This window comes from Pseudorasbora parva, chromosome 8, assembly GCF_024679245.1.
Source record: "Pseudorasbora parva isolate DD20220531a chromosome 8, ASM2467924v1, whole genome shotgun sequence".
In the NCBI taxonomy this organism is placed as follows: domain Eukaryota; kingdom Metazoa; phylum Chordata; class Actinopteri; order Cypriniformes; family Gobionidae; genus Pseudorasbora; species Pseudorasbora parva.
Window position 1 is genome coordinate 40561979 of NC_090179.1, and position 25918 is coordinate 40587896.

The 25918-nt window shown below is 35.8% G+C and overlaps 1 protein-coding gene and 2 long non-coding RNA genes across 3 annotated transcripts in view; all 3 read right to left on the reverse strand.

The window, feature by feature from the left end:
- epha4l (eph receptor A4, like) overlaps nucleotides 1-14300 on the reverse strand; it is a 50303-nt gene extending 36003 nt beyond the window's left edge. The window contains exons 1-3 of the mRNA XM_067451280.1: nucleotides 14122-14300; nucleotides 13328-13395; nucleotides 7109-7772 (exon numbers count right to left, since the gene is read on the reverse strand). Of these exons, the coding sequence (XP_067307381.1) occupies nucleotides 7109-7772; nucleotides 13328-13395; nucleotides 14122-14218 (829 nt within the window). The 5' untranslated portion in view covers nucleotides 14219-14300. The remainder of the gene's footprint in view (nucleotides 1-7108; nucleotides 7773-13327; nucleotides 13396-14121) is intronic.
- A 4010-nt stretch (nucleotides 14301-18310) lies between these two features.
- LOC137084813 (uncharacterized) lies at nucleotides 18311-20153 on the reverse strand. Its single transcript, XR_010906802.1, has 3 exons — nucleotides 19693-20153; nucleotides 19339-19457; nucleotides 18311-18983 (listed from the first exon to the last, which is right to left on the reverse strand). It is a non-coding gene; the product is annotated as an uncharacterized lncRNA (long non-coding RNA).
- Nucleotides 20154-21315: 1162 nt separating this feature from the next.
- On the reverse strand, nucleotides 21316-25070 carry LOC137085310 (uncharacterized). Its single transcript, XR_010906957.1, has 4 exons — nucleotides 24976-25070; nucleotides 23348-23499; nucleotides 23151-23240; nucleotides 21316-22601 (listed from the first exon to the last, which is right to left on the reverse strand). It is a non-coding gene; the product is annotated as an uncharacterized lncRNA (long non-coding RNA).
- Between the last annotated feature and the right edge of the window lie 848 nt (nucleotides 25071-25918).

Sequence of the window (25918 nt, forward strand, 5' to 3'; positions counted from 1 at the left end):
TCACAAAACTCGCTCCTCCACTGGGAATAAATTACCATCCGAATGCACGAGTTTTATCACTGAGGTGGCATGCAAATGTATTTTTACGGACGTCCACATGAGAAACAATTACCATCTGAATAGGGCTTTAGTCGTAATTTCCTTTTTGAAGTGATTTCAATCATATTTAAAGCAATTCAAAACCACGATGTTGACCATGTATCTGAAGTTTATTAGCTGAAGAAAAAAAAAAAACATTATTTATCAGCTTTAGGATATCGGACTAATTTTCTTATCGGGCCGATAACGATAACATAGCATTAGAGTCACATCTAGAGTCGTTCCGATTCCAATACTAGTATGGAAATATCATCAACACCACAACTAATTCTGGCATCGGTATCGACGAGTACTTGAAAAATACTCGATACGATACCATAATTCTTAACGACTAACTTAAGTTTAAGTTAAGTCGTATGCTAGTATGTCGGATGGAGCATCACTGACTGGCTTAAACCATGATGGCATAGTGTGCATTTATACAACAATAATAAAACAATGTGTTGACATAAAAAAGGAAATTTACTTTTGATACTTAAGTACTTTTAAAAACAAATACTTCCGTACTTTTACTTCAGTAAAAATTATTTTTTAGAACTTTCACTTGTAACGGAGTAATATTGGACCAGCAGTACTTTTACTCAAGTAATGAACTTATTTTCTTTGTCCACCTCTGCTGTCACTTCATGAGAGTTTACCGTTTCATTTGAGAAAACTGTCATATCATGAACACAGACAGTCAAAGGTCTTCACGGCAACCCGTCAAAATAAAAGTTCGGTTTAACGTAAAGAAATTGACAGAATATATATATTTAGCATCTCTATGTAATAAAAACTTTGCTTTATTTTCCCCTTAAGAAAACTAATATCAGAAGACTAATATCTAATATCTTATGTTATTTTACTAATCTATTAAAAGCATCTTGATTTAAGGATATTTAGATATTTGGATTGGAAACGAGCGCCTTTTTTTTTCAGAAGCAAACTCTCAGAAGCAGGAGAAGTTTCAATAGAAAATCTCAATTCGCTCTGCTCTCCATGGTCTCACTGCCAGGAGAAACAATTGAGATTTTAAAGAGATTGTATTTGCAGGCCAAGTGTAAACCTCCAAACAGTAGTGCAACTGTTCTGGAAGAGACAGAACAAAGAATAAATTGCTTTATTTTTCATAAAAATGTATGTTTTATTTTATTATTATTTATCCTTGTAATTTAATTGCATTTAAAAATTGAATTAGCAGTCTGCTATCACATCTAAAACAAAAAATTTCTTCTCCTTAATCTTGCATAAGTATAAATCCCAATTTGTTCTCCCTTGAACATCATTTCTGCCTAAAAAACAATTGAGACTGTAAAGATGTATCGGCCCTGTGGGTGTTGTTGATCATGCAACAGCCAGCTTTAAATCACACAGAACAAACAGCAGCGTCTCCCGTCGGGCCCATATAGAGACCGGGAGCCGAGATCACAGCTCCCGAGTCTCCATGGCATCCTGTGGAACCTCAGCTGTCAAGAGTTTTGATGTCTTAATAAATTTCTCCTCTCCAGCTGTCAGCCAAGCGTCAGAGATGGATGAAAGAGTCAGTGACCTTTGACCTGCCCCAGACCTCTTCTTCAGCTCCCCCCCCGGTGAACCCCCAAAACTCACAGAACCCCGAGACTCTATTGCAACTGCAGATTCCTTTCAGCACGACGTCAACCCCGAAGAAGCCCAACAATAGTGTCGACCGCATCCCACAGATATTCTCACATGCAATGCAACTCTGCAGAAGAAACTAGTAAATGTTTTCACACTGTGCTGTATATACCCAGGTAACTTCTTCAAGATAATAACATGCATTTACTTTAAATGTTTTTAGCAACCAACTGTCCTCATGCAGACCTAGAAAGTGTGAGATGGTCTATTGTTAGACATGGCTATATGGTGTGCAGAAGTTGCGTTTCACCATTCGAAGTTTTCGCTTTATTTTCAAGTAAATGAAAGAAGTGATATAATGGTGGAGAAAAAAACTGACCATGATAAAAAAAAAAAAAAAACTACAGTAAGAATAAAAAAAAACCACATACGCAAGTCAAGCAAAGCATTTCCATTTTGAAAAGAGAGTGTAAATAAGCTGATGATGACAAAAAGTAATGTAACTCTGCTGTGTTACTTTAAAGCTACACTGTGTGATATTTTCTCCCATCTAGTGGTGAAAAGGTATATGACCATCCAGTGAATAATTGTTTCTGCTCCTCTCAATTTCGATTTCGTTTCAACTCCTACGGTGGCCGATTTAGTCATGGCTTTCAGTTCGCCCTCTTCGGTGAGTGTTGCGTCAACTCACGTGATGAGGTAATTTTTGAAAACTATTATAATTTGCAGTTATTTAATTTACCAAATGATCTATGATCAAGTTAATCTATGTAAAATGAATAATAACCAGTTCATTGCTAACATCAGCTATCAGGTTCCCAGACGAATGCAAGCTCTTAGTTAAGTAACTTTTATCAGTGCTATCATTATTCTGTATATTGTACAACACCACTAGCGTAAGGCAAACAAATTATAATGCAATTAAAATATTAATCTCATGTTATCCGTCATAGAACACGGATTTATGTTATAAGGTATACAATACTTTTTCATCATTGACGCGAGGAAAACTATCCTAGACGTCGTTCTAGTGTTATGCACAGCACACCATGATATAATTAGCCAAGCAACAATAAAACTTCCAATATACACAAATAGGCTGAATTAATATTACCTGTCGAGAAGAAAGCAGGAAACGTTGGCGTTCTTTTTAAAATCGTTGCTCCTCATGAGCTCTTTCCATCTTGGAAAGGCCACTCCAATATTTACTTTTGTCTTGTTGATTTGCCTGTCGCGTTGCCGTCTTAATTCTCTTTTCCGCTTCCTTGGCGACTCTGATACAAATCCCGCAATGTTACTAGGTCCCCGACCGGGGTCGAATTCGGTAATCAATTCCGGGACGTGGTTGCTTTCACACAGAAGGCGACCCGGCAATGTTCCGGGAATATTGCGGGTCCGACGTGCAGTGTGAAAGGGGCTTAAGAGTGATGATCCTCCATCATCATAAAGCAGCCTCAAGCAATCCTCCTCTTCACATTCGACACAGTGCCATCGAGTGTAAAAACGCGAAAAGCGAAGCTTGAATTTACGGGTATGTCCCTCTTTGGCAAATGTACTTTCAAGATGGAGGAGCAACATGGCGACCGCCATCCGAACCCTCAACACTTATGTATTTTCAATGGTATATTATAAAATTATGAGAATGCATTATTATCAATCAATCAATCAACTTTATTTATATAGCGCTTTTACAATCACGATTGTGTCAAAGCAGCTTCACAGTGTCAAACAGGGTAATATTGCGACAAAATTAGATTTGGCTGTAGATTTGGCTTCTTTCATTATTACTTGAAAGAAGTAAATATACATTAATGAGCACATATATTTTTGAAAGAACTAAGTGATTTTAGCTAAGAATAAACTAAAAAAGTTACACAGTGTAGCTTTAAAAAGAATTGTATTGATATTAAAAAAAATACACACACACTCACACTCACACACAGTTATTAATATGTTATAATATAAATTATCACAATAATGAATATGCACAATATAGTTACCATGGGCATTTCAAAATACTGTGAATAATTATTTATTATGAAATAATATACATTTATATATTTTATACTAAATTTTAACATTTTCAGAATAATTCATGTGGATTCAAAAGCCATCAGTACTCATGAAAGCTAATAATCTGAATAACTAATAATCTGCGTGTAGCATAATAAAGACAATTCAACTCTTCGTGGACTTGACGCACATTTAAGGAAACCCGAAGCAGCTCCAGATGACTGCACTTGCGGCCTGAGCGAGAACGTAACCTTTGATCTGTGACCTCTCGGGGCAAAGGTCAAGGGTGGCGCCGGCTTTCGCTCATCATCACGATGGAAACCGCGCAAAGTGTTTGCAGTGCGTCTTTGTGGCACATCTGCAAATAGCAGCACATGTCTAGAAGTCATTACGCACAAGAGAAGTCCTACTTTCCCTTTCTCTGTCAACACTTCTGTGTGATGTGTATTTATTATTGTCACAGGCTCTTATTTGGCTTGATCTATGGCAGAATGAAATGTCAGTTTTAAAGATAATTACATTTTTTCTCCTCCACAGATCCATTCATCACACTCACGGCCCTCTGCCATTTTTAGATTCTTGATAACATGCCTCGACTCATTCCATCTTTCTCTCGTGATCTCTCTCTCTCTCTCTCTCTCTCTCTCTCTCTCTCTCTCTCTCTCTCTCTCTCTCTCTCTCTCTCTCTCTCTCTCTCTCTCTCTCTCTCTCTCTCTCTCTCTCTCTCTCTCTCTCTCTCTCTCTCTCTCTCACACACACACACACACACACACACACACACACACACACACACACAGTGAGTCACATCCTATTATGTGGTATGAAGTTGCCAAAAATCTGTTAATTACAAAGTACAGAGCCGAACTAGTATGATTATAATGAAGTTAGTTCCGTGAGAACGCTCGGTTGAGGACAACTCTCTCCTCTCTTCTCCTCTCTGTCTGTTTGTAATCAGCATCTCATGTTCTCACGTAACGGTCTCATGGAGGAGCCATCTCAGTCCTCCTCATTACACAACCTCAAACACTGATAAACCAATCAGAAGTGCTATTATGACCAGCTGATGAAAGACACTTGCTTGAGAGGAGAAGGAAAAGAATGGATGGACGGAAGGGGTATTATAATTAAGTAAAAATCCAAAGAAATTCATATAAATGCAATGTTTGAATAGGAAAGCTTTGAAAGCAGTTTAAACGAAACTTTACAGAAGGCAACAGTCACCACCACCCGTTTTCAGCAGCCTTGGTTTGGAGGAATCCCCCCCCCCCCCATTTTTCCCATTCATTTCTCCATTGGGATTTTTTTAAAGAATTAAATTAAGAATTAAGTCTTAAATAAAGAGTTATAAGTCAAATGAACCTGCTCTAAGATTAATTACAACATTATAAACTTTGCAAAAAAGTATTTTGAACCAAAAGACTAAAGACAGAAGACTGTGTACTTGAGAGTTCTAGTGAGGGAAAGAACTACAATCCCATGAAGTATTGCAAATGACAATACAATAAATAATTATGGAAACATATTAAAATATTGATTCTAATGCGGAATATAAAGAAAGATACAAATATATTTTACATTTTAATAAAAATAAAAAGATTTAACTTTTCCCATCACTGAAGGAATTTTCTGGCTTTCCATGATTCGACTGTTATACGGTAGGGGGCGCTATTATGCATCTTCTGAAAGAGCACTGAATCTCATGATCAAAACACAGCTGAAGAAGCAGCAGAAACAAATGATAGCATATGCAAGCACATGTAGAAGTAAAATAAAGTGATCACCAACATTAACTCTTTCCCCTTCAGCGTTTTTAAAAGTCTTGCCAGACACCGCCAGGGTTTTGATCATTTTCCCAAAAAATTTTATGACCCATAGATTATTTTGTTGTATGAATATCCGAGCATGCAATAGCTTTGTCAAAATACATATGATCGTGGACTATATATATTAATCAACACTTGAATATGGGTAAGTTTCACAAAAAAGCAACATTTTGAACAAAAAGTTGAGCAAATCCCGTTTTTGTCAAAGACTACATCCAGATTATATTCAGAGCAAATGATCAAACACAGATGGAGTAGATCGAGTCCATCAACACCTCTAATGCTTCACAGTCCTGTAGCTCGTCCTGGGTCGACATTTCATTCAGCAACATAAGTTTTGATTTATATGATGTTTATTGTAGATTACCATGCTATTTTATATTTGCATCTTTCTTACGTACGACAGCTGTGTTTTGATCAGGAGATTCTGAAGATGCATAATAGCGCCCCCTAGCATACAACAGTGAAAACACAGAACCCCAGAAAATGCTTGGTGTTTGGCAGGGAAGCATTTTCGCACAAAAGCAAAATTCTGTGTTTGGCAGGGAAAGAGTTAAACGGCATGTAGGCTAAATCAAAACTGCGTAATATTACTGAATGAAATGTTGACTCAGGATGAGCTACAGGACTGTGAAACTTTGGGGCTGTTGATGGATTCGATCTCCTCCATCTGTGCTTTTATCATTGTTCTGAATCTGAATCAGATTGTTGTTCTTTTTTAAACATATGCACTGTCCTTTCTTTTGATATAATGTATGTTCTGATATTCATACAACAAAATATTTCATGGGCCATTAAACTTGTGAAAATGATCAAAAATGATGCCGCAGGCTGACAACTTATAACTTAAAAAAAAATTACGCTGGCAGGGAAAGAGTTAAGTAGTGTGAGAACAGGGAAACTGACTCTACGTCATCCGCGGTGCTTCATGGGAGTGGGCGCATGCTAAAGAGTTTTCATTTGTTGCTTTTTTATTTAAATCACTTGCCATGATTTTCTGATTGGTGGATATTTCTTTACAAAATCATGTGTAAAATAGTTTATCATCTGGAATAAAAATGCAGGCTAATGGCTTCAACAAAAGCATATAGCATCAATTGATTATCAACTTTATAGCTCACAGTTAATATTAAAAATCAATTCCACTATGGAGAAAATATGGATTTTTTTGTTGCTTCACATGAACAGACCTGGTTTCATTGCATCCACTTGATGGAGAAAGTGTTAACAGTAGCATGAACTGACAGTGATATCTATGGACTTTCCATGTAAAAAAAACTTTTATGTGTCAGCCTGCATATGCAATGAACATTGGTTTTGCTCATATTTGATAGTCATATATTCAGAAAAACAGCTGTATGTGTAACATAACATGTTCAAAAGACCTAAACCGGAAGCGTATGACCAGTTTTATAGAATACAGCCACATCGGCCAGAGAGAATGACAGAACAATCAACTTCCTGTGGGTGTGGCCAATTCAATTCAAAATTCCAACTAGCTTTTAAACCTCAAATTTGTCCTAGTTCATAAAATTTTACAATTTGTCCTAATTCTAAAATTTGCCCTAGTTTGACTGGAACATCAGAAAGTGTCTTACCCTGACATTGCTCATTCCGCTCCTCATATCCAGGGTTGCACAGACAATTCCCGATGGGCACCAGCCACTCTCCGTCTGCACCGCAGTACATTTTGGGAACCTCCTGCTCCTCCGAATTATTCACACAGGAGCCGCGCACCTCCACCAGGGACGACGTGTCCGCCCCAGTTACTGTGTCAGGAAACTGCGCTAGGTTCCTCACAGCTAATGGACACTTTTTGTAAAACACACGAACAGAAACCAGTGCGATACAGGCCCCTACATCCTGAAAGGCCAGATAGAAGCCAGTGCGGCTCAGAGCGCCGACATCCCGAACCTCAGTGTTCAGCTTCATGATCCGATCACCAATATCCACCTGCGTGAAGCTCTCGTCCGCCGCCACCGTGTCAATCTTAGCAAAGCGGCTCTCGTGAGCGTAGCGCTCGTTATCAGAGTCGGACTCGAGGTAGTAGAGGTTGAACGTCTCTTTGCAGGTGCCGATGACGCCGGGCAGGCTGTTACAGTCACGCAGGGTGAATTTTATCTCGATGTAGATACGCTGGGCTGCGCCACGCTGTATCCAGTGAGTCCTGAGCCAGTTGTTCTGACTGGGCTCCATTACATTACACACCTGGTATGTTCTGATAGGGATGTTCTTCTCGTCCATAATGCTCACCTCTTCCCACTGCATGAGATAGCACAAGAACAATGTTAGAAATGAGAAGAAAATTAAGAAAAAACATTTATTTATAAGACCTTCTTAATGTAAAATTGAAATCTTTGAAATGCAAGGTGTACTGAACATACATTGAATTTCCATATAATTAAATAAATAAATATTTATTTATTTATGTCATGACAACTCGGAGTGTTTGGCATGGTAATGGATCTGACCATCTTGATCTACAAAGTTGGAGCTGGGAAAGGTGAAGGGTTTCTGAAAGCATGCTGCAAAATGCTTCAACAAATGCTAACCAAGCATTTGAAAGGTGAGCAGTGAGCTTATTGGCTACTGATACAGCAGGAACCAATCAGCTGTGCCCTATAGAGAACAATGCGATTGAATGAAATGTAATATGATTTTAAAAAAATACTGTCTACCATGAAATGACAAAGACACATCTTTCTACTGAGTTTTCCTTTTCCAATTCACAAAAGACTTTTAAACCGGTTATTTTTACTGAATCAGAAACAGCGCATTAGTTTTGTTTTTAATCAATTTACTCACAAAGTCAAAGATAAAATATAAAGCAAATAAATGACATTACAAATTATTTAATTTCACCTGAGTTTTTTTTCCCTTCTTTTAATTTTACTTTAAAAGGATAGTTCAACCAAAATTGAACCATTATTTCCTCTCCCTTGTGTCGTTCCAAACCCGTAAGACTTTCGTTGATCTTCGGAAAACAAATTAAGATCTTTTTGATTAAATCTGAGAGCTTTCTGTCCCTCCACTGACAGTCTACGCAACTCAAAAACTCTTCAAAAAGTTCATAAACAGATCGTAAAATTAATCCATACGAATTGAGTGGTTTAGTCCAATTTGTTTATAAAGAGATATGATCACTTTATACACTGTGAAATATATTGCTGGTTTAACTTAAAAAAGTAAGTAACCTGGTTGCCTTAAAATTGTGAGTGTATTGAAATTAAAAATTTGAGTTGATATAATGAAGGAAATTGGCTTAATTAATAGAAACTCAAAATATTTTTGTATTTGAACCAAATTAAAATTGTGATAAATCATTTTTGATTTGCCATGTTTCACTACGTCTTCACAAATAAAACATACACATTTACCCAATATACTTACAAAATCTTTTAATAATATTTGAATAAAGGTTGTCGATTCTCAAAAATGTTCATTGTATTAACTCAAATTTTTAATTTCAATGAACTCAAAATTTTAAGGCAACCATGTAACTTATTTTTTTTAAATACTTTTTTACAGTGTATGATAAACAGATTGAATTTGGGCTATTATTTATGTTTAAACATTGATCAGCGAACATAAACAGAAGCTCAAACGTGCCGCGTAACACAAGAATTGACCTCATTGGCTCTTAAGCTCAAACTTAATGTAACACACCAGAATGAACCTCATTGGTTCTAGCGCTTCAAGCTAACATGCTTGAGCTTCCGTTTATAAAGCGATTGAGTCTCATCAGATATTTTGGACTAAACTGCTCAAATCATATGGATTAGTTTTACAAAATCTGTTTTCAACCTTTTGAAGTGATAGTCACAGCTGGAGCGCTCAGATTTCATCAAAAAGATGTTCATTTGTTTTTCAAATATGAACAAAAGTCTTATGAGTTTAAAATGACATAAGGATGAATACATTATTATTATTTATTTTTTGGCTGAACTATCTCTTTTAATCAATTTAACTTTTTATTACGTTTTTGCTTATTTATTTGATTTTCAATAAATGGAAGACGGTTATTTTGTCAACCAGTTATAGTACAACTCCTTATGAAACCAATAGATTTTGTCAGTTTCCAGTGACATGAAAACAGTAATGATCCCAATTGGAGCATCCCTTTAAAAAAAAAATTGATGACAAGTGGTTGACAGAGTAAAGTATGATACTCATCCGACTCCCAAGAAACAGAAAACAACCGATCCTTTAACTAAACAAACATGAGGTCATCCAGAGTGAAAACGGGACTGAACCATAAGAAGCTGTAGAGTAAATGTAGGTCTAAAACATAACATCTGTTCCCCTCCTACAGGCTTGAGTATGAGTTCGCCTGAACTAACCTCAAAAAAGATCACTATTCTTCTTCGACTAGCCTCAGATACAATAACAACTCCAGACAGTCATTAATGTAGTACAGCCTAACACTTCTCAGCGTCTGCTAAACCAGCACTGCAGCCACTGATTGGACTCATTGAGTTTTCATCATCTAATCAGCAGTAATGACTTTTATTACAGCAAATGAACGCCATCTAAACACATGCTAATACCCAAGAGTCTGACTGGGTATCACATGTTAACTTACATTACCGGTTAAAATTGTGGAATAATTACAATTTTTTAATGTTTCTGAAAGAAATATCTTGCTCACCATGGCTGAATTTAATTAATTAAACATTTTACATTTTTTAAAACATTACCATCAAAAGTGTGGAATAATTAAGATTTTTTTTTTTTTTTAATCATTGTATTTAAATTTGTATTGAAATAAACACAGCCATGGTGAGCATAAGGTACTTCAAAGGGCAAATTATTAATACACACACTACCATCAAAAGTTTTAATTATGATATTTTTGTAGTGTCTGTGCATTAATAATTTGCCCTTTGAAGTATATTATGCTCACCATGGCTGCATTTATTTCAATAAAAAAATAAAATAAAGCTAGATTATTGCACAATATTTAAAAAATGTAAAATAATTGTTTTCTATTTTACGATATTTGAGAATGTAATTTGTTCTTGTGATCAAAGCTGAATTTTCTGAATAATTACTCCAGGCTTCAGTGTCACATGATCCTTCAGAAATCATTATAATATAATGATAAAAAAAATATTCCAAACTTTTGAAGGTAGTGCACGTGCATCAATAAGTTTGCCTGAACTAACCTTAAAAAAGAGCCCTATTCTTCTTCGACTAGCCTCAGATACAATAACAACTCCAGACATTCCAGTCATTAATGTAAGTTAACTTCAATAATTTGACCTTGAACTATGAGTTTATTGATTTAGCATACGATTTTATCCAAATGTGCACATCTCAGTTAATAGGTACAGATCGATTTACAGTTTTACCAGCGAAAAAACCAAAAGAACTCAAAATGTAAAAAAATGTGTCATGTCAAATATGCGTAGTAAGTGATGTCCACTGAATGCATATGCACAATACCAATGTGATATCTTTCATTTCTGCCTATCATTAGCCACAGTCCCACAAAGACCCTCCTGACGGCCCTTAATAATCTCCAGGAATTATTCACCATCCGCTAAACCTAATTGAGCATTTGTGAGACAAATAAGACTGACAGCAATCTGGCATCCGTCAGGGACCGTGATTGTCTCCGTTCGGCTCGTCCCTTCATCCGTGTAACTACGGAGGCCCAGAGGAGCGCCGCAGAGATAAGAGCCGATAGCAGGACGAGAGGAGAATAGAGCTAATTGGCCGTATTAAAGTCTGAATACCCGCCCTCCGTCCGTGCCAAGGGCCCGTCCATCACGGAGAAGATCACAGAGGGAGAGGAACTCAGGAGCTCAATGAAACTTGGATCGATGCGAAAGGAAGCCGAGCTGCTCAGCAATGAAAGGGAATTCTGTGTGTTTTATTGAATCGCTGATGTGGTAATTTAGATGCACCTGATCTGATGATGTTAAACGGCTAATTGGTGATGAGGGGCTCCGAACAGCGCAGAGATCCCAAGAAGCATACATTATCGGACAAAACCCGCTGACCCCCTCGATCTGAAATCTCACACACACACACACACACACACTCAAAAAGACCTTTTCTCTGCCTCTGGGTTGCCAAGTCTCTCCCCCCTACCTCTTTTGAGAGAAAAGGGATAGAGTTTCCTAACAAAGGGCATTTCTGTCTCCCTCCACTATTTAGGAAATTTGACGCCCGTCGCTGTAACCTAGCTTTCCAAATTTACATCCGAGAGAAGTGGAGAGGGCTGGGTGATCTCATTCGTATTTGGAGGTATTCATACGTGAGATGAACAGTTTTGGACGCTGAAACGGAGAATATTAACATACTGACGGCATCAGACACGCAAATGCTATACGCACGATATGTAAAAGTCTATATAAATCCCTTTTAAAACGTGTTATTCTGAAACAGTGAGTTAAAAGGATAGTTCATCCCAAAAAGGCGATTCAGACATTAATTACTCACCCTCATGTTGCTCCAAAGACTTTCGATCATCTTCAGAACACAAATGAAGATATTTTTAATGAAATCTGAGAACTTTCTAAACTGTTTATTCATGTGGATTAGTTTTACAATCCCTTTATGACCTTTTGGAAACGCTGAAGTAGTCAATGGAGGGTCAGAAAGCTGTCAGATCTCATCAAAAAGATCTTCATTTGTGCTCTGAAGATTAACAAAAGTCTTGCAGGCTTGGAACAAAAAGAGGAAGCATAATTTATGGCAGTATTTTCATTTTTTGGGTGAACCATCCCATTAATACTCGAACACAATCCCATGGCACTTCTCAGTAATTGATGAGAAACTTTGCCAAAAAAAGAGTTTATTAATGGCACACTTATTTATAAAAGAACTCCAGATGGGTCTAACCAAAATAGTCCTCAGCACTCTTTGAAATTACAAAGTAATAAAGCAAAGATTAATAAAGCATGTTTTACCAGAAAATACTCTTTCAGTCTTTCTAATTAAAACAATTACGTTTACTTCATTGTGTTACTTATCATTATTTGAGAACTTTAGCAGCAATTTCTGAGTGAAAATCCTATACTAGTACAGTGTAATTTAATCATCAATGCAGTAAATAATTCAACGGGTATAATAAATTTGGCACATCTGTAAATGTGTTATGTTAATTTGATTTATTATTAGTAAATGAGATGTTAAATGACGCAACGCAATTAACCAATGAATTTAAACCTCAAAGGATTTTAAACATTTGCACATCCTTTAAAAGGCTTAACAGTGTAGACGCTTTCAGAACATTGATATTTTATCAGTAAAAGTAAAGGTTCCAAAAGTAGGTTTTCACAGTGATGTCATAGATGAAGCATTCAGGGTTCCAAAAAGAACTCTCATTTTTCTTTTACTGTAAAGAACATTTTATTAATCTATGGAAAAACATGTTGAAGGTTCTTCATGGAACCATTGATGCATATAAAGAAGCTTTAACTTTAAAGGGATTGTTTCCTCTAAAACGAAAATTTTAAGATATTTTGAAAAATGCTGGGAACCATGACTTCCATATTATTATTTTTTCCTATATGGAAGTCAATGACTATCGTCTGGTTAACAACATTCTTCAAAATATCTTCTTTTGTGTTCAGCACAAGAACGCATACAGCTTTGGAACAGCACAAGGGTGAGTAAATGATGACAGAATTTACACTTTCGTGTGAACTATCCCTTTAAGAGTGTTTTTATCTTGCGTTGATATTGTATTGTATCTATCTAAACATATGGAAATGTTCTAGAACTATTCGTATGAATACTAAAGAGGTCAGGTTGGAGAGGGAGATGGAGAAAGAGACAACGAGAGATGGTTTTTTTTTTTTACTCACCCCTCCTTCCGTCGGGCTGGCGACCCATGCCAGTTCTCCCTGCACTGATCTGGAATCCAGCAGCGGGACTGAAGGAGAAAAGACAGAAGACTTGAGAATGAGAAAAGCTTGTTCGTGGAGAAAACTGATACTAGGATGAATTTAGAAGTCATAAATCTCTGATAAATATTGACAACAGCTGCAAATTACACCAAAAAGTACACAAGGGTTTGATGTAGTGAGAGCTGACTGGAGTAGGAAAATGGTTCATCATTAAACAATACTAATTGACAAAAGAATTATCAAATTAAGAGACATTGAAAATGACTTAATAAGCACTCCAGACCGCATAATAATTATAGACCCTATAATAATTATAAAGAAACAGCTCTTATTATGATGTGTGATATTATGTAGGATAATGTTTGCAAATTACAATTCTGACTGCATTACAAAAAAGTGCCAAGATTATTTTCAAGATAAAATTAAAGATGTCATTATTAGGGAAATTAAAGATAAACAGACTACCGAACAATTAAAGATATATAAACAAATGTCTAAAATTTGAAATGAGCATAAATATTTGGCATGTCTATGATATTATTTTTTTTTAAGCTGTTCACATGTCAATGGTCCTGCTGTGTATGTATAGTACGTTATATTTCCAGACATCACTTGCAACAAACTCCTTCATTTAAGGGTCTTGATGACTGGCTTCATGATCATCTCGTTACTGTTTGACTTGTGTATCTGTATTTGCGCCTGAGTTTCACTTTGCGCCCTAAACTTTTCCTCTTTAACACAACCCCTCTTACCTTCATTCGCCGGATGATTCCTGGGAGCGGACAGACCTGCACAAATCCCCAGGAAAAGCGAGGTGAGCGCGTAAATAATCCCGGCCATGAGCGCCATTCGTCCTGTTACTGTCTCTCCGTTATTCCTGTTTATTCCTCGAGCTGCTGCTCCGCGCGACTGAGTCTGATCTTGAGGCGCACGAGACGCGCACTCACTCAGCGAGCTCTGCTGGAGGGGGCGTGGCATTCTGTAGTGACGTAACCATCAATCAATCAATCAATCAAGAAGTGGTCATTTAAAAAAAAAAAAAAGAAGTGGTCATTTAAAATGTTTGTCTGTAATAATAATAATAATAATAATAATAATAATAATGCAAAACTTTTATGTGCATGTATATGTGTTATGCTTGTTGTAGGTAAAAAATATAAAAAAATTACACAATGTTAGAGGTAAATTACATGTAAATGACACTTTAATTTATTATATATTAATATTTTGTTATTTAATTATAGTTATTATGCAAACGTTATATTCATTTTAAACGTTTTAAACATGTATTGTTTCAAATAGCCTTTTTTTAATTGTACGCTGTTAAAATATTTATTGACTAATAATAATAATAAAAGGAATAAAAATAATACATAATATGAATATATTAAATCATAAAAAGATAATATGAAATATAAAAAAATTAACTATTTCAACAGTAGTTATTATATTAGTGTTACAACAGTTTGAGGAGCGAATGCTCAGTCTTGGGGTCGATGAATTGTGCGCTGATCTTATAGCGCTATCTGGTGTCCATTTTACGACACGACAACAGGCTTAATAAACAGCATAATACCTTTCCCCTCCAGCGCCGAATGAACCCTGCCGTGGGCTGTTCTTTCATTTCTTTTATCCGCACTCGAGTGAGTCACGTGCCACATTCAAGACACAAATGAAAGAAACCCAATGTGTCGATTTTAGACTGTCTGTGTGGTGAAAAGACACATTCTTACAGGGCATCTGTTTGGACTCAAGCAGTATCCTGGGGGCTTACAGCAGGGACCCTCGGCATTTTATCATTCAACTCTTTTTTTCAGCTTTATACTCATCTCACTGTTAAGTAAAGCGTTCGTATTGATTGAATTCCACCTGACACCTGGTTCCTCTCATGCATTCAGACGCCTCTGCCCTCATACAGTCTCTCTCCTCAGGGTAATATCCTGTGGGAGATGTTTCATCTCCAGCTGACTGAATCCAATAGTTTCCGTGAGGGGATCCTGACCTCCATCGAGAGGGTCAGTAGCTGCTCTGTGGGCTGAGAGAGGCGACGAGGCCCCTAGGGAACCTGTGGGACCTGTAGGTGTGAATGAGGGGCAGCTGTACCAGCTGGATGTGTATGTTCAAACCATTCTGATCTCTATACAGAGAGAAAGCCATTCTGTGGAATAAAGTGGAATAAATGCTTTCTGTCTTAAAACAAAAGAAACTTAAACTCACGGTTCTTGCAATAATGTTAAATTACCCACCATATTCCTACCTAAAATGAACATCTGCACTGGACAAAATATTTAGCACTCTTTTTATTCTTAACTTGAACAACAAAATAAGTATTCATCCTGAAATAAATGTCAAGAAAGCTTTCAATTGAACTTTCTCACATGTCGACACATTGTTAAAGGTGCACTATGTAGTATTTTTGCAGTAAAATATCCAAAAACCACTAGGCCGGTGTTATATATTTTGTTCAGTTGAGTACCTACAATATCCCAGATGTTTCCAACTATTTGTAAATTGTGAGAAAATTGCTATTTTAACTAAGGACAGGGACGTTTCAGCATTGCATTTGAGGGAGTCGCCTGTCAATTGCGTCATATCTGCGCTACCCTCGGTTTCGGCTTTTATATAACTGCATCTGCATGCATGAACGTGATTTCTGCCCGAGTCCTAATTTCCACCGGCCGTGATGAGAAGACCACATCTCCCAAGATGCTGCACTCACACTTTGCGTCATCAAATTACGCATTTGTTTTGAATAGGCGCCCTCCAGTGGACGGAAAGCTGCATAGTGCACCTTTAACACTAATTTATGTTTTAAAACAAATTATAAGTAAACTGTTTAGATTTCTTGAAAATTATTGCCTCATTTAATATTTTGTAAGATAGAACCTTATAATTCCAAGCGGAATGGGATTTTTTAGAATTAGAATGTTCTTTCTGCATTTGACCTGTTCCAAAAATCCCCATTTACAAATTTATGAAGGTTTTGATGTTGTACTTTCTCATTTATAATATAATATAATTCAGACTTGTTCCCTTGTTGTTTTTCCTATGCAAAAACTCAATATCTCAAAACCTGCTCAGGATGCAGATTGAACCTTATAATTCCAAAGTGGTGATATGTGTATAATATTATTTGTTTAAAATATTATATAATGGAAATAAATCATCTGGCAGGTTTTTTTTTTTTTTTTTTTTTTTTTTCAGTCACACTCAACTTCTGGTCACATAATTGTGTATTAATACCTCTACATCTGTGCACATCTATAGCATTTCATGTCACAGTTTTTCTCAATTACTTTGGCACATTTTTCGAAACAGTCTTAACATTCTCTAAACTGTTTGCTGGGACATCGAAGGCCTGTTGCATGAAGCTGAACAGCCTCTGAGTTTCAGAGTAAGTTTAGAGTTGACAAATCCAGATAAATCCCCCCTGGTTTAGATCAAGTTCAACTGTTTCTCAAAGCTCGGTATAAACTTTCACAGTCAACTCAGGTTTAATCCAGAGTTAGCGATTAACTCTGAAGGGTGCACCTGAAAGTGTGACACGTGCGGCAAACAGCCAATCACAGAGTCCGATTGATTCACTTCTCTTCTAAAGATTTAGAGATTTATTCATAAATTATTATGAAATTAAATGTGTTTACAAGGCAGGAATAAAAACTGCTGCTGCGGCGAGAGTTTGAGAAGGCAGCTGAAAGATGATCTGACTATATCAATGCATGATGTGAATCAAAGTAATATGCCTAATAATTATAGATTCACAAAGCTAAAAATGAAAACACGTTTTTTTAAAAGAATTATGAATGCATGTTTTATATTTATATTAATATTTGTCTACTTGTCAATTAATATAATAATTATATGAATATATTATAATAGGTCTAATTAAAAGTAATTATAATTCGTATAATATAGATATAATAAATAATAATTATCGCCAAAGGATGAGCAGTTGACTTGCAGCTGATTGGTCCAGTTTGGGTTTGCCATCTCTAAGCCTGAATAAATTCTGCTTCAGAGCAGGTTAGCCATGTAGTGTAAGTTACCATGGTGATAAACACTGATAAAAACCAATCCATCTTCTTGAGCCCAAAAAAAACCAGAGTTTGCTCGAACTACACTTACCTGGGTAACAACTGAAACCAGCTATGTGCAACAGTCCACAGAACATCATGTTTTGAGAACATTATGCATATGATTTGTAATTTGAATAAAATGAATAAAAACGTACAATGTTTAGGACAATTACAAGGCGTTAAATGTTTTGAGAGCAGTGATCTGTGTTTGGAGAAGAAGAGAACTGAGAAAAGCTGTAAGTCTTTCTCTAACACATACATATCTATTGCTCTTCCTTGACAAAATGTTCAGCTTACATGTAACACATTTATACAAAAATAAATATAAAGTTTAAACATGAGCAAGTAAACATATTCACGAATAAGTACTGATGTAGCTGCTGCTGTTCAGGGCTGTGAATGATGTTCCTCCGTGTTCAGAAATGGTGGAGATATGTCAGAATGAAAGGGGTGAATCTAAATGCAAGCAAACAGTTTATTAGACGGCGGGGTGATCATTTTGCATGTGATGGCTCACACGATGAAAGAATGTTTATAAGTTGCGAAGAGTTTGACAGTTTTACTGAGAATCAACTCATCAGTTTTAATCAACAAGACGTGCATTTAGTCATTGTGACAATTGTACATGTACACATGTGCCAAAACGAATGCAATTTGATTAAATCAATAAGAAATTCTAATCTGATGTGAATAAGAAACTAATTGTTCAGAGATCTGAACTTATAGTTTAGAGAAAAAACTCTTATTCGAAATTTGAGCTAAAGCAATTGAGAAAATGTGTAAGATAATGGAAGGATATATAAATGACTGGGTAACGTATCACATAATAATATATCTATAGTGTTTGAATGTAATAATACTTGAACCACAAATGTATTTTATTTGCTCCAGGAGTAAACAGACATGCTGACATTCGTCTAACAATAACTGGCATATACAAGCACACAATATCACATTTGTATTTTACAGATTATAGATTTAATTTGCTAGTTTAAATGTTGTACTGGAATTAAAAATGAAAAAGTCCCAGCTAAATAAAACTGTCTGTGTAGAAGAAAAGCATCAGTCTTCTATCTTCAGGCGATCACATGCATTGTTTCCCTCACACTGATAGTATGGCAAAGTAGGAGCTATTGCCTTCAGTCTGGTTATCACGGCTTTCCTGTCATCATGTTTCCAGATTAATTTGAATGCAAATGCTTTATTTCCATTATATTTGTCTAAAAGTTTAAGACTGCCTTTAATGTTGTATCGCCCATTGTCTGATAGGCATGTTTTCAAACAGGGTGAATTTACAGTGAAATAAACCACACATTTGTCTGCTACATTCAAGACGGTGTTCAGATGATCCTTCAGGCGATACTCTGAATGTTCTACTTAACCAGAACTCGCAGCAATGAGGTTATCACTCACATAAACCTCGTTGTTCTTAAGTTTTTCTTTCACTTCAGTTCAGAGGAAAATAGTCAGAACCTTGAAGACATTGTTTCTTCTCGACTCTGAACACGATAGCGTATTGTTGTCCCATGCCACGCAACCTGGAAAATAAAGCAGTGGGAATTTTGTGAGCTTATAAAATTAAGAAATAGTAAGAAAATGCTTTATATATATATATATATATATATATATATATATATATATATATATATATATATATATATAATTAGAAAATTTTGAAATAGTTTAATTTTAAATATGATTGTATGATGGTGCAATAATTAACAAATAATTCAAAATGTAGAACTCAATACAATCTCTTTTACAGTCTTTGTAGTTTTTCTTAATATATTTCTTGTCATTTCATGATTTTGATCATGTAATGCAGAGGTTTTTTTTATTTATTATTATTTAAAATTGTAAATTCTATTAATATGTTCAATCAGAACAACTTACTTCTTCTTAAAGTTCTTCACAATATTCATGAGCGTTGTTGGGTCCACATCCTCACCCACAGCACAAGTACAAAAGTGAAGCAGGCAGATCAGGAGGATCCTCAGAGGTACAGCAAAAACCTGAAGAAAACACACACAAACACTTCATACACAAACATGTACTCACAAAGCACATTAAAGCACAAATATTCTGTGAAAAGGGCATTCTGTTCATAACTGAATATTAAAAGTCTTATTGTATGTGCTCTTTTTAGGAGCTTTTTTGACGAGACCAGTTTTACAATGTGACCAATACTGACACTATTTGAAATCCACTAACAATGGTATCATTAAGTGGTGAAGAAGTATAACTTACCATTTTAGAAGATTTAGAGATGCTGTGTGAGTCTGCAGTGGAGCAGGAGTGATGAATAAGAGGAAGTAGATGGTTTCTATTCTGACACTTGACCAGCCCTCTTCTTCAACACCATGAAAAGACCTATTAAAAAGCTTCACATTTGCATCACTGACTCCTTTAATAATGTCACTGAGCATCTTTGTGTGTCTCAAATGGACTTCCTCAGAATGATCAATACGAAATAAAACTAATCATAATTCCTCTAAAAACAGGTTCTTCAAATAAAACTATTTGCAGGGGGACCCTGAGCCTGACCATTTCATGCATTTTAATCTTAAAATAATGTACAGCAACCTAAATATTCAATTTAACATTGTTATATATAGCTGAGATAATAAAGTAATTGTAGTCACATTGCATATAACTGTGAAAAGGGTCCATACATATTTTTTTTTAAAAAATAAATGTTAACATGAACTACTCTGGCACAGACAGGGGCGCCACTAGCAATTTTGGGCCCCCATTCGATACCAAAAATAAAGGCCAACCTCGCAATCCAAAATCATTGTCTGCCATTTAAAGGGTCATGAAACCCCAAAACACTTTTTTTGAGATGTAAACAGATATGTATACACTCTAAAAACTAATACTATGATTTACTCATTTTTTTTGGTGAAACATTTTTACACTAAAAAAAATGAGTAAATTTTAAAGCAGTGAAATCAATTATAGACACCATAAGAACTGAGTAAATGTAAGTAAAAAAATTAAGTAGATCTGAGTAACTGCATTTGTTACATTAACAAATTCAATTGAGTAGAAAAAATTGGGTAAAAAGCATTTTAAAAACAATATTTATGACTAATATGAACTGTTTTTATTTATGAGTATTACTAACTTGTATAGTATAACTTTAATTTCCTCTAAACCTTTGTAAAATACTCCACAGTCCACACAAACACACTTATACATGACATGGCCTTTATTGTCGACAAGTACAGCAATAACGTTACAGCATATATTACTCTTTTGACATGTAAAGAATAACAGTTATTTTACAACATTTAAACTCATGTAACAAACATTTTAGAAGTAAAAATTAAACATTTAAAAGTAATTCAAGTGTAATCAACCGGTCTGTTATCCCATTTCCACCGTATCGGTCTGCGGGTGGACTTTGAACTTGAGACCACTGTCCTGCGTTTCATTTGTAGCTGAAAGATGCTGCGAGGCGCCAGACTCCATAACCTGACAATAAACAAAAAGTGCCCAGTTTTAATAAGATTTTATCGTCCAAATTCATTATATTCATTATCTTTACGAATAAAGTTGTGTGTTTTGAGCCACACAGCAGGCGTTTCAAAGACCAACGCCACACGTTAACTTAAGGTGACACACACTGTCCCTGTACACTGAAAAAATAAAACCCTTGGATCAACTTAAAAAAATTGAAGTAATCGATCACACGAAATATTTTACATTGACTCAAGTAAATAATTTAATTTAGTTTAATTTGAAAAGTTTAAATCCATGCAACCACTTTTTAAAGGTTGATTAAACTAATTATTTTAGATTGGAACAAACTAATTATTTTAAATTGGATCAAACTAACAAATCATTATTTTATGTTGGGATAAACTAATTATTTAAATTAAAACAAAGTAATATTTATAGGCCAAAGTAAATTAATTATTTTAGGTTGTCTCAAATTAAGATGTCATTATTTAAAATGTATAATCAAAACAAAAAAAGCTTTTAAAACATTTTGATCAATGACTATCATAACACTTTCCTTTAGAACACATTTATATTTATTGTTCAATGAACATGTTCACATGTATGAAGAACAGTCTGCTTCACACAAAAATACAAATTTGTTACAAATAATCAAATCACCACTTGATGACATCACATTAGTAGTAATATTAAATTAGGAATGTTTGTCCTGACAACACAGTTCACCATAAAACATCCTAAAATACAATTAAAATATTAAGATACAAATGTATTTCATGTCCATAAATGTATATGATGATGAACAGTCTCTTTCAGCTGAACACCAGAGACAAATCCTGGAACTGCTCCTCAGACAGTGAACAGTGAACACTGCATCAGTTTCTGATACAGAGCTGTAAGCTCTACATTTTAAGGGTTAGTTTACCCAAAAATAAAAATTCTGTCATTAATCACTTATTCTCATGTTGTTCGACACTAGTGAGACCTCTGTTCATCTTCGGAACACAATTGAAGATATTTTAGTTGAAATCCGATGGCTCAGACAGGCCTTTAATGACACCAATGTCATTTCTCTCTCTTAAGACCCATAAAGAGTTCTGATTGGGCCAGCGCTTCCCGTGTTGTGATTGGACAGCAGCTTAGCGCACTTTGCCCGGAAAGGTCCCGCCTCTTACCATAACGGGGCGATGCAAGCGCTGAATGCGCTCTTCTCCACGTAGGAGAGCAACGAGACCACGCCCCCTATTTTGTGTGTTCTTGTGGGTGGAGCGTTAGTCAACAAACGGTTCTAGTGACGTCATCACAGCAGGAAGTGCAGCGGTGTAGTCCAAACCGGCCGCTCGCTGTAGGCTTTGAAAGGGAACTTCTGTTAAATAAAATATCTCGCTTGGCATTGAACTTTGAGCTTTATAATTTTACAGGTATTATTTATGCTCTAACAGCAACATTTCACACTAACTAAAGTTTGAAAGATAGAATTGCGAAGAACGGGACCTTTAATGACAGAATATTCGTTTTTGGGCGAACTAAACCTTTAAATATAACCTATTTGTATGCAATATAGCAAGCAGGTTCCGGACCTCTGATCCTTCAATGACAATTTTAATGTCTTTTGGTGGATGAAGAGGATCCTCTTTCCCAGTGATAAAGATCGCCATGGTTGTTTGCTCCAGTTCTTCAATCTCATTTTCCTGCATAAAAAACAAAGAGAAAATAAGTACATTATAATTTCAGAACTCTCCCATTTTCAGCTCTTACACACTCTAAACTGAACTTGAATAGGCGCGTGACGAGTGAGAGCAAAGCGAGGCCGGTAAGTAATTGGATGATCAGTGCCAACTGCACGTCACACTGGTCTCAGAGCTTTCACAGAGGAGTGAAGGGAGAATAAAAGGAGGAGCGACGACAGTGAAGGAAGAGAGAGGACCAGGCATGGATTTTACATAGCATATAGGTGTTAAGTCATTTGCAAATGGATTCCTTTGGACACACTTATTTTGACAGTGTTCCAGGGAAGACAAGGAAAAAAAGATTGTTTTGGTACGTCTGGACATGGTCTAAGTGTTCACAGCTCAAAATTCAGCAACAAAGATTTCTTATAAATCGTGCTAAAATCTCATCTTGTGAGCTGAGTTTCTCATCACACCCCTATTTATTAAAAGTGGCTAGGAAAACCTAGACTATGACCATGTTAGTCTGTAGGTGTTATTTGTGTGAGCAAGTGAGAGAGATGCCCTTACCTGGTATTCTTTGAAAAGGTGCGCAAAAGGTTCGCCGAGGTAGATCAGAGATTTGAGGATGCATTCTCTTCTGATGGTGATGTCTGCAGTCTGAGTAAGAACAATAACTATGAATTAAAATTAAACAATTACAAAAAAAAAAAAAAAAAAAACACTATTCAGCCATGGATCCCACTGATTATCAAATTCATAGATACCTCATCTAAAACCTGCAATGTCCTGGTGGACTCCTCCCTTGCTCCTGATGACCTCCAACAGTTTGGTGGAGTGCTTGTCCAACTGCACCAAGAACTTGTAATCCAACTTGTCACCAAAGGAACTGTTGTAATTCGCATGAACTTAAATTGATCTTAAAAGTAGAGCATACAGAAATAAGTTTAGAAGATGGTGAACACAAAACAGAATCCCCAGCACAACCGTACTAAATTACAACAACAACAACTCATTAGTGAATCAACAGTTAGGTCTAAAAATGTGGAATGCCAGGGTATGGCAAATGCCATACGTAAACGAGTAGTCGTGTGCCCAGTCTATTCTCTGCTATATGCTGACCTAAAACATTCACTTTCATAAAATCATCATCAAAGCAGTCCATATGTGACATCAGTTAGTTAATTCGAATCTCGAAGCATTGAAAATACATTTTGGTCCAAGTATCACAAAAACTATGACTTTCAATCTACGACGTGTTCCTCAAAAAAAGATTAAAATGGTTAATGAATCAGTGAATTAATCAATGATTCGGATCGCCAATGTCACGTGATTTCAGCAGTTCGGATCGCGTGTCGAACTCCCAAGCTGCTGAAATCACGTGACATTGGCGATCCGAATCATTGATCAATTCACTGATTCACGAACCGTTTTAATCTTTTTTTAGGAACACGAAAGAGAAGACAATGCTGAATAAAGTCTTTTTGATATTTTTTGACCAAAATGTATTTTCGATGCTTCAAGAGAATCTAATCAACCAACTGATGTCACATATGGACTACTTTGATTATGTTTTTATTAGCTTTCTGGAAATGGACAGTAAAGTGGGCATTGACTGCATATGCTCTGGGACTAAAATATAAAATATCTTAAACTGTGTGTGAAGATGGAGGTCTTAAAAGTAAGGAACGACATTAGGGTGAGGAGTTAATGACATTAATTTCATTTTTGGGTGAACTAACCCTTTAAGAGCTGGAATAGAGTGTGGCCCCTTTAAGAGCTGCGAGTTTCACTATTGAACTGCCGGTATTTTGTGTGTGTGTGTGTGGAACTGTGCCGCGATTCACGCAAACTGTGAGAAACACAGACTCGGGAGCACTCTTTTTCAGAAAAGTAACCTGCTTATTCGTTTTAGCTGATTGTAATGTATTTAGTTCAATACTGTAAGCAGTGATGGTGTTAATGATTTACCTCAGATATATGAGCAAGCGCTTCAGCGCGCTCGGACTGCAGAGAATGTGCTCAGCGAAAAAACACACTTTTCTTTTGAACTGGAGTCTAATAAAAGTTAAGCAGAAAATATAGTATCTTATATAGGCTATAACTGCACTTGTTTCGAGAAATGTTATTGTTAACTCTTTCCCTTGACACGGTCAATGCCCCCACAAAATGAATTTAGATAGTTTGCATGCATTTAGGTTATTACTCACCCACCCAATGAGGGGCTAAAATAACCGAACGTTATAGTTTGAATGAAGATTACGAACATTTCGAGTGCTATCTTAAAAGTTAATTTACACGCTATCAAGCGTTAGCGCTGAAATTACGGCCAGACTCAAGTCCCGTCAGATATACTTGAGGTAAAAACGTTAACGGTAGACAAAGTTTCTCTTACCTTATCAATGTTCCTCGTAGTTCTGTCTCGGAGCCTGGCTGGATGGGTCTGACGGCCACCGCTCAAGTTCGTGCTGTGTTCTTCTCAGACAGTTCTCAGACTTTTTTTTTTTTTTTTTTTTTTGAACCACAGAGAGCCGGATCTGCAAGTCAACAATGCGCATGTGCAAATCCTGCTTAATCTAAAAAAAAATGCTCTGATCAAATTAATAAATTCAGTTTAATGTCCCGCTGCCCATTTAGATTCTATCAATGTAAAAAAATGGATTGAACCATAAATCTAAGCTAAAATGTTTACTTGACATGAAAAAATTAAAAAAATTAAGCTATTTCAATGAGAAAATACACATTAAACGAACAACACTAAAGTTATACTTTTTTCAGTGTATGTTGTTTTGAATTAAATAAAATGCCTTTTAGCACAGTAATGATTATATAGATAAAAAAAAAAAAAAACATACAAACCTGAATTTCAGAGGAAATGCCCCAATTCTGCGACGCTGAGAAGAAGAAACTGCTCTGGTGACTGAGGAGAATTCAAATATCCGCACTCACTCAACCGTCACGTCAGAGGGTGGGGGAGGGGTGCATTGTTTTAATCGAGTAAATTTACTCAATTTCTTCAGTGTGTGTTTAATATTAATAATCTTGATTTTAATTAAGTAATATTTGTGGTTCTTGAAACAGATCGGTTTAATTCTCCATTCTCAAATATTTTGAAATAAATTTCGCAAATGTATTAAGTATATTTAAAATAAAGATTTGGTTATTTGAATACTAAATTATTTTAGTGAAAAAAACTTAAATATTACTATACATTTTAGACAAAATTAACTGTTGGATTTTTAGTCAATTATTTTGGTATGTTTAACTAAAACCATCAAGTAAATGATATTGAGAGATTTTATTAAGTTAATAAAGTTAATTATTACTGGGATATTTAC